At 38.7% G+C, this 9,898-nt stretch overlaps 1 protein-coding gene across 15 annotated transcripts in view; it reads left to right on the forward strand.

Annotated features, from left to right (window-relative positions):
- Positions 1-8,901, forward strand: part of SYT16 (synaptotagmin 16) — a 101,157-nt gene extending 92,256 nt beyond the window's left edge. For 12 of the 15 annotated variants that reach the window (XM_087871546.1, XM_087871555.1, XM_087871535.1 and 9 more), the window contains one exon: positions 2,228-8,901. In XM_087871546.1, the coding sequence (XP_087727672.1) occupies positions 2,228-2,541 (314 nt within the window). In that variant the 3' untranslated portion in view covers positions 2,542-8,901. The remainder of the gene's footprint in view (positions 1-2,227) is intronic. The other 3 variants (XM_087871549.1, XM_087871562.1, XM_087871533.1) reach the window with 1 other exon arrangement.
- The last annotated feature ends 997 nt before the right edge of the window (positions 8,902-9,898 follow it).

The raw sequence follows: 9,898 nt of genomic DNA on the forward strand, positions 1-9,898 counted from the left end.
TTTGATAAATACAGAGAATATATATTTCAGTATGAATAAAGCTGTGGTGGACAGACAGCTGTATTTTGTTTTCAGGCAAGGTTTCCTGGTAGAGAATGGAAAATAAGGACCAACGCCTGATCCCAAGTATTGAGATAGTCATGTAGATTTAACAACACTTACTGGCCCAGCCCTGCAAAGCAAATTCAGTTTCTTCAGTGCATCATATAAAACTGTTTTATTTCCTATGTTTAGCTTCTGTTCTATTTGCTTTCTGCTGGAGCATGTGATGTTCTGAGGAGCTAACTGAGTCAGCTGTATGAGGGCCAAAGTTCATGTGTTCGCTAAGCAAGCAGTGGGTGTTCTACTGAGCCCCAGCTGAAGATTTCTGCCCCATTCCCAGTGAGGAAGATCAACCTCCATCATGGTATCCCTTCATGTTCATCATGGCAAGTCCCATCATGGCAGTCATATTTCTTTAAATTGGAATTTCCAGCCAGGGAGAATCTGTTTTTTTTTTTAATTTTCTGAATGGATAAGTTACTCCTGCACAGAATAGATTCTATAGAGTGGTCCCAAAGATGCTTTTTCCAAAAGGCAACAGACTTTGTTGTTGTTGTTTTTTCCCCTTTGGAGAAGTTTCACTTCTCATTCAAGAAGCAGTATATTCTTTTTGATAAAATTGCCTACTGGAAAGTAGAAGACTTTTTAAAGATCAGGCTCACTTTCTTTGGCTCACTGGCAATAACCCTTTTTGTGTTATGATGCTTCTGGAAGGTTCCCCATGAGAAACACACCTGCTGCTACTATTCAGAGGCTAGTGAAACATCTGTATTTATTTTATTTCTGTTGTATCACAACTTTTCTCCTAGAGCTTAAAATGAAAGCACTCCCTTTGCCCATTTTTCCTACAATAACAGTTTTGTAAAATGAAAGTTGTGCTGAGAGAGGAGAATAAGTGACACGCAATGAGCGTCCATGGCTGATGGTGGACTTGAATCTGTTTTTTTCCAATCTTTAACCATACTGGCTTTTTTTTTACTAAGCATGACATTTCTCTGCTGTATTTCTACTTTTGCGGTTTATTTCCAGCAATTTTATGCCATCCTTCAGGAGAAGCCTCCAGAAAATGGTTCACATGTGCCAAGCATGATTAAAAATAATATTTTATGTCTTTTGTATGATATGTGTATGTGTTTGCCTAGGCCAACCAAGCACAACAAAAAAAATAGTACAACCATTTTTGGGTGATTGATCGCTGAATTTTGCTGGTGCTATGAGGGGTTGCCCAAAGAGACTGGTGACCATGCATATCTAACAGGCTACAAGTGATTGACCCAGCTTCAGCATTTAGGACATCTTGTCTGGGAATTTACTATATAAACATACATTGTAATCCTGAACATATATTAAATTCTTTTTTCTCCTAAATGGCTTCATTTCTTTCTCACGCAATATATATACAGAGCTATGTATGCATATATACCTTAAAGCAAAGGTCTCCAAACTTTAAGGCTTGTGGACTTCAACTCCCAGAATTCTTCAGCCAGCTTTGCAACTTCTGGGAGTTGAAGTCCACAAGCCTTAAAGTTGCCAAGGTTGGAGACCCCTGCCTTAAAGTACAGATGAAAACAAATGGGCCTTGTTCTATGTGGCATAAATGCACACAATAAGTAATAAGAGAGGACGAAACTCTTTGAAGAGAAGCAGGAAGTCTTTGATTTTAAAGTGTGCCTGTCTGTTCATACCTGAAATGAAATTTCATGCCTTATCTTCAGCAGAATGCAATACTAAAAAAACAAACAAACAAAAAAAACACCATCCATAAAGAAAAAGAGCCATATGGGGTAATGAAAAGCCTACAGGCTGCATTTTAAAAGGACATCCTAGGATATGCTTGTAAGAACATTGCTGCATATTCCTAACATTAATATTTGATTTATTTGCTTTTTGTATGATGCCATGATTTCAATCCGCCAAAGCGATATGCCTTAGGCAAACTGTTGGCTTCTCCATGTGATGTATTAGAAAGAGAAACAAGCAGGCATATTTTTCTTTAAATAAACAGCAGGGTGACTTTGGGCCAGTCACTCGCTATCCGTCCAACCCACTTCACAGGGTTTTTGTTGTGGAGAAAATAGGAGGAGGAAGGTGGGTGTTTGCCGCCTTGAGTTATTTGTGAAAATAATAAAGACGGGGTAGAAATAAATAAATAAACAAACTTTTACTGCTTTAATTTTGCCTGCAGATAGCTATGGGAAACTCTGCCTTCTGAACTCTGTCGGTCAAGAAATGTCTCGTTGCAAGACATCTGTTCGACGAGGACAGCCAAATCCTATCTACAAAGAGACGTTTATCTTCCAAGTTGCCTTGTTCCAGCTCTCAGACGTCACCCTGATGATCTCCATTTACAATCGCCGCAGTATAAAGCGCAAAGAGATGATTGGCTGGATTTCTATGGGTCAGAACAGTAGTGGAGAAGAAGAGTTAAGTCATTGGCAGGAGATGAAGGAATCCAAAACACAGCAAGTGTGTAGGTGGCATATGCTCCTGGAGTCTTAATGGAAACCTCAGCAGTTCCAACAGGTGCAAGGCATCCTTCTTCCCATATAAAGGACTATATCATCGGTTTCTATTATAACTGGACTTCTAATGCTCTTTCCTAATGGAATTATTCTGTTAGGTTATTGCCCTTTTATTTTTAGTTATAGGAAATTGCTTGAAGTAACAGGTAGGCAAATTGGGTTAGAACTTTATGCTCTCCCTTCGCCCGTCAAGAATTGAGATTGAGTGTTCAATATCATCCCAGTATCTTCACTGGTAATGAGATTTGCTCTTGGTCATGTCGCTATAAAAAGCCAAATTTGGTTGGGTGGGGTATGTGCCTTTGTTATGAGGAAAGGCTGCAAAAATGATCAAAAATGATCATGAAATAGTGATCATGAAAATAGTATACAGTGGTTCCTTGTTACTCATTGTTAATTGGTTCCGGGTGCTGCAATAAGTACGAAAAATGATGACTTCCAAACAAATTTTTCACATAAGGAATAATGTAAATAAATGTAATCCATTCCCAAACCAAAGACAATGCACATTTTAAGGCAATGTGTAAAAAGACAGGGTTGTATATCATTATTTTAGAAATAAATCTAAAAATAAACACTTTAGATTAAATAAAATAAAAACTTCACTTTACCTGTACTGATGAGGTAGGGGGAAAGCTCAAAAATACACAAAATGACCACAGAAGTTAAGATAACACTGCAAAGAGATGTGCCTAGGACAAGAGTTATCTCATGATTAACGCATCAACCTTTGTTTCACCTGGAAATGATAGCGAGTCATGAGGCAGCCGACACCGACAAGTTCTACCTTGTGCATTGAGTACCAAACAAATGATGAGTTTCAAAGCAGTTGAGTACCAAGGTTCCACTGTATTTGGACAGTTTTGTGGAATGGTTTCTGGCCTAACCCACTTTTTCATCCCAGAATCATTCACTTACGAGTACTTGGCTCAGTCCTAATTCTCTGACTGCAATAAATAAGATGGATTTTGATTCCTGACAAATAAGTCACTTAAAATTTTCTCTTTATAAAAAGAGACTTCCCAAAGGCTTAGTTTGAACCATGTGCACATATACCAGAATATACCAGATATGTGTATATTATCATTAATGCGACTTAATCATAAAATGACATTGAACTCGGAGTGTTCAATGCATTTACTGTATTTGGGTTTTTTCCAGAAAGATAGCTATATTTCAACCTGGCTACTTGAATGTTCCATGACAGCAAAGAAATAACATGTGGATGTGGGCTCCATCTATTCCTTTTAATCTATAATGTTCTTTTCTCTTAGGAGCAGCCAAACACTTGTGCTTTATATTAAGTTCTCCATAGGCATGCATGTATTATTACTGTTATCACCATGGAAGCCATGGGTCCCCTTAGCAGTTCTAGCTCTATGAATGCTAAAAAAAGAAATCAAGAGACTGGATGCCTGCAGTATTGATAGCAGCTTTCTTGAAGCTGGTACCATCCGAATGTGCAGAACTTTAATTGTGATGTTCTTAACTAGGAAGACGTCTGATTGGGAAAGGTTGATTTTAAGAAAGTATAGAGTTTCAGGGATTATTTACAAAGATTATAGTGGTAAAAAGGACACCTTCCTTTGTTAGGAGACTCTGGAATTTGCTCAGATACCTTTTGACAAGTGATCTCTCCTGATAATTGACTTCTCTGGAAAGCTACATAAGAGCCTCTGCAGCATGCAAAAAAACAGAACAAAAACCCACAACAGTTTTGAGAAACACACTATTTTAAATAACTTGTAAATAAACTTCAAAACCATCTTAGAAATGGGCCAGAGTGTATATTTATAATATGATGCTGGTGATGGGGACTTCCTTATTTAAAACCTGGCCACCAGGTTTTAAAGTAGATTTCAGGGGTGAAATCTATTTACCTTCCGTACCGGTTTGGAAGTGCACATGATGCACACACATTAAAAAACACATTACTTCCTGGTTAAAACCAGGAAGTAATGACACCCGGGCAGGTGGGCAGAGCTTTGCTCCGCCACCGCTACCGGATTGCTGAACCACTGGCCAAGATCGCTACCGGACCGGGTGATCTGGCCCAATCCGGGAGCACTTCACCCCTGCCATGGGGGAAACAAAACCTGTTACAGAACACTAATTCACCATAATACTGCCTGTCCTCCTAGGCATCCCATCCTACCGGACACCATTTAGGGTCCTGCTTATTTTATCTTTGTCTTTTGTGGGATCTGCTTGGCCCATTTTCTACTGCAGGGCTTTTGCAGCTACTTATTGTTTCTATATTGTGAGGAAACTTAAAGGGCCCATTTGAATCTCAAAGGCATTCTAGAAAATAAAAATTATGGTTGGATAGCATATCTTGTCATATTTTCCTGATACTTTTATTTTAATATATATTATATTGTTTCCATGTTTTAAATAAAATTGTTGTTCTTAAATGTAAAAAGTCCAATGGGACAGGGAGCCTGGGAAATAATAAGGAAAGTGAAGTATTCACCTTTAGGCACCGTGTTGGGAACAACCAAAATAGGCTGTTGACTAGATATAAAGCCTTCCTGTCCAAGCTCTTTTCTAAAATTCTGAAGATCAAAATTGAGGATCTTCTGCTTGGAAAGAATATACAGTATACTGCAACTCAGTGATGGCCTTTCTAGAGGAATGGCCTTTTTAAGTTTTACAAACATTTTACAAAGAGATACATCATTTGCTGGTTTCTCTTTAACAGGAACAAAAATTAAAACAGGTTGATTGAAGAACTGCAGGACAGAGGAATCTCTTTCAAAAGGCATACTGTGGATTATACTTTTATTATCCAAAAATTTATAATGCTTCTTTGCTTCAGAATTATTCTTTTCCTTATATGAAAATGTGCAGATTTTATTGGCGGAAACTCAAAAAAATCAATGACTTCTGAGAGAAGAGAGATCAAGTTTTCTTGATAATGCAGATGAGATCAAGAGTGCAGTACTGCATGCTGCTCATCTTATTTTTCTTTTTAAAAATCTGTTTCTTCAATGGGAAAAAAAAAAAGCTTGCTACCCATTCCGGAACAGGGGTCAGAGAGGACCTCTTACCAATATGTCTCCTTTTTCAAGCTGCATGCCAAAAATTTATAGGTTGCATTTCCTCCCCCACCTCTGGAAATCACCAAGGGCCCGTAAACTCTGAGTAATCTGTGATGCACTCTGTTAAATAGGAAATAATAATGTATCCCAAAGCATCAAAGAATTCATCTTTTAACAACAGCAGATTCAGCATGTTAAGGCAGCTTTTCTTTCCCTGCATTGTTCAAAAGGTTGCATGAGAAGGTTCCTGTTTGGCATCCATCTCACGGAAACAGCTTGTGCAATCCATCTCGGAGGACCTCCTGTTTTAATTGCCTGCCAGATTTCACTAGAGAGAGTGCCAAAGCCAGGGTGGATGAAGGGGGCTTCTGTTGGAACACATGATGAAGCCCTGCTAATTTGTAATGCCAAAAAGCCCACCTTTTCATTTCAGTGATGGATCTGTATAAAAGCAGAACAGGTCTGCAGTGAGATCCTTCAAATGCATCTCTCAATTATTTTGCCATGCACGTGGATCTATAATTCTTGAGGCCATACATGACGGCTATGTATCACACTAATTGAATTCAGCTATAGTGAGTTGCAGGAAAGCCAACCAACTGAGATTTATAAACCATCATTTATAGCTTTAGGGTGAACCCAGCCAATTATGACCTAAGAAACCATGGACAAACACAGTGTTCGAATGTAGCCAGTGAAATGACTTGGGTTTGGAGCTGCCTAGGAAGTAACTTGGCCCAGGAACAGAAATTACTTTAAATTTCGTTTCTAGGAAGAAACTGGGACTTAATAATGGCATTTGTAAGTCTTTTTTTAAAAAATTAGGGAGGCATCTTTTGGGGGGGCAAAATGATGATGAGCAAGATGATGATTGTGGCATTGCAGTGGAAGTCTCACCCTGTTTATACTTGCATTGGCATTAGCAGACATCTACCAAATGGATATGATTTGCATTAGGACATCTGACTTGCCCTCTTGCTCTTTTTGACCCACAGAAAGATGATGCTGGATGCAGAAGAAAATATACTTCATAGTATGAAGTAAGGCAGAGATGGAAAATTCGGAAGAAATTGCCAGACAGTTGAGTTACCTAAAAGCACAGAGAAAAAACTACACACTTAAACTGCATGGAACCACCTGACTTTGGCTAATCTCAAAAAACTAAGCAAGATTGACTCCAGCTACTACTTGTATGAGAGAACATCCCAGGAAATTCCTGGGCTGTAGGTCAAACTAGAAGTTTTATAAAAAAAATCTAGGAAGAAAGGGTTGGCAAACTGATTTTGGTTTTTGCCAAAAATGCTGATTCCTCCCACAAAATGTCTTCAGTCTCAATTTAAGCACTATAGAGATCCAAAAGGATGAACAATCTTTTTTTTAATGCTTCCACTCAGTTGGATAAGCTCTCAAGACTTAAAAGATTTTTTCAAATGAGTTTTGAGCAAAAAAATTTTAAATAAATAAAAATTAAAGGCAGGCAGAGTTAGCACACCATGAATGTTTTAGGAGATTTCCAGAATTGCAAACTATATTAAACATAGTTCTTTGAGCTTAATTCTGAGACTGCATACCACCTACAGTGAACAGCAGAAAAATAGTTAATGGTCTTCTCAGAGAACCAGCATGCTATCTTGCCATGCTATTCTTCCTCTAGAGAAAGATTTGCCAAGCAGTTATCTTTCAGCCTGCCTTACAGGTAGTCCTTGACTTAAAACTGTTTAGTGACCGTTCAAAGTTACAATGGCACTGAAAAATGTGACGTATAACTGTTTTTCATAGTTATGACCAGGGGTGAAATCCAGCAGGTTCTGACAGGTTCTGGAGAAATTTTGAGTAGTTCGGAGAACCGGCAAATACCACTCTGGCTGGCCCCAGAATGGGGTGGAAATGGAGCTTTTGCAATATCCTTTCCCCAGAAGTGGGATGGGAATGGAGATTTTGCAGTATCCTTCCCCTGCCACACCCACCAAGCCACACCACATCATCAAGCCACGCTCACAGAACAGGTAGTAAAAAAATTTGGATTTCACCACTGGTTATGACCTTTGTGGCATCCCCATGATCAGGTGATCAAAATTCAGATGCTTGGCAACTGGTTCATATTTATGACCTTTGCTGTGTCCCAAGGTCATGTGATTCCCCTTTTGCCATCTTCTGACAAGCAGAATCAATGGGGAAATCCCATCCTCTTAACAACCGAGTTCCTAACTCAGCAACTGCAGTGATTCGTTTGGCAACTGTGGCTAGAAAGGTCGTAAAATGGGGCAAAACTCACTCAACAAATGTCTCACTTAACAGCAGAAGTTTTGAGCTCAATTGCAGTCATAAGTCAAGGACTACCTGTATTTTGTGTGTTTCCAAGGAACTGTCATCCTTGGTTCCCAGATTGAGTTCTTATAATCTAAGAGTAAGAGACTTTGTTCTGCTAGAATCTTTTAATACAGAAAACGTGACCACCCCAAAACCAGATATTGAGCTCATCTGTGCCTCAATTCTGCAGCTCCTTATAAACCCCTTTGCTGCTGCTTAGAGCAGCAGTTCTTTGCATGCTTACTTAGGAGTAAGCCCCAATTTTTCAACTCCTTACCATCTTTCTCTGAGAACACCTGCATAAGATTTGCTGTACATCTGCTTCTGCCATTGGTCTGAATAGAGGCGTTCTTTAGGTTATCATAATTCATGTCTGTGCCAAAAAGGCTTTACATTTCATTCTCTTTTTCAAGAGCAAAATAACAAATCTCCCCAAATACTGGGTATTCTGTCTATATATACGCTATGGAGGATACAATGGCATATTGAAGGTTGAAGTATGTTAAATAAATATTGGATCCCATGCAAGTCTACATATGGTGCTCCCTCAATTCAGGTAGAATGAGTGTAAAGGGATGTTGAATGTTTTGCACAGGCTGTTGCTCAGATATCCTCCCTGTTTCTGTTGATCCCTGTGCAGTGGTCTCAGTAGATCATATATAGATGCAACCTCTTCTCATTCAAGTTTTTTTTTAAAGACTTGCTAAAGCACAGTAGAGCTGAGCAGTGGATTGGTAAGAATAGAAGCCTCGGTTATTAAAAGATCATTTCTTTAGGATTAAAAAAGCACAGTTTATAGGCAATATCTGCATTTGAAAAACAAACAAAACACATCTGTGTTCTGGCGTATACAACTAACCTTGATTAAATGTTATATTACTTTTTATTGATGAAAACTAAATGTACATTTGATGTTTCTTGATTTTTTTTGCTTTGTGAAAGATGTATCGAAATGTGCAAGATTAAACTTACAACGTTTCCGTTAATTGTCTAGTGGAAGTGTCACTTTTTTATGTGTTACACCATTCTCAAGCCTTCATAAAGTGCTATGAAGTTCAGAAATTCACCAGAATTGCAAGATGCTTTAGCCCTCTGAGTGTAGAGATGGTGATTCAATCAACGAGAATGTCAGACCAATATTTGCTCAGTCGGAGGAGTGCCTTGACTTCAGTCTGTTTATTCATGTACATATTGAACTCGACAATGTAGAAAAGAACAGAATAAGCTCACAATCAAGCAATACTTACCCTGAATTGGTACCTGCACCTTAAAATTTCATTCCAGTGGATAAAAAAAATATCCTGCTGGAAAATAACTGGGGTGATGAGTGAGCAGACCACAAGAAGCCTTGTATGTATGTATGTATGTATGTATGTATGTATGTATGTATGTATGTATGTATGTATATATGTATGTATAGGACTTATATGGCTGCCTATATCATATAAAAGACTCTAGGAAGCTTACAGTACACTTCTGCATATCTTAATAATATTAATTTATTACATTTCTGTGCTACTCAATTCCCAGCAATTCTGGATGCTTTACAATTGTTAAAAATCTTTACAAATAAAGAACAACACAAAGAGCACAAAAGTAGCACAAGACACAGGAACAACAACAACAAAGAAAACAAGCCTGGATGGGAAGAGAAAGAGAGGAAAGGGTTGATTGTCCTTGCCAAAGGCCTAGATGAAGGGTTAGGTCTTTAGGGTCCCTCAAAATGGGGGGGAGGTTAAATCTTGCAGGGGGACACCTCATTTTAGATAGGAAGAGTATCGGGTGAAATCCAGCAGGTTCTAACAGGTTCTGGAGAACCAGTAGCGGAAATTTTGAGTAGTTCGGAGAACCGGCAAATACTCTGGCTGGCCCCAGAGTGGTGTGGGAATGGAGATTTTGCAATATCCTTCCCCCAGGAGGGTTGGGAATAGAGATTTTGTAGTATCCTTCCCCCAGGAAGGTTGGGAATGGAGATTTTGCAAT

Source organism: Pantherophis guttatus, chromosome 1 (genome assembly GCF_059756535.1).
Source record: "Pantherophis guttatus breed Tessera chromosome 1, ASM5975653v1, whole genome shotgun sequence".
Classification (NCBI taxonomy): domain Eukaryota; kingdom Metazoa; phylum Chordata; class Lepidosauria; order Squamata; family Colubridae; genus Pantherophis; species Pantherophis guttatus.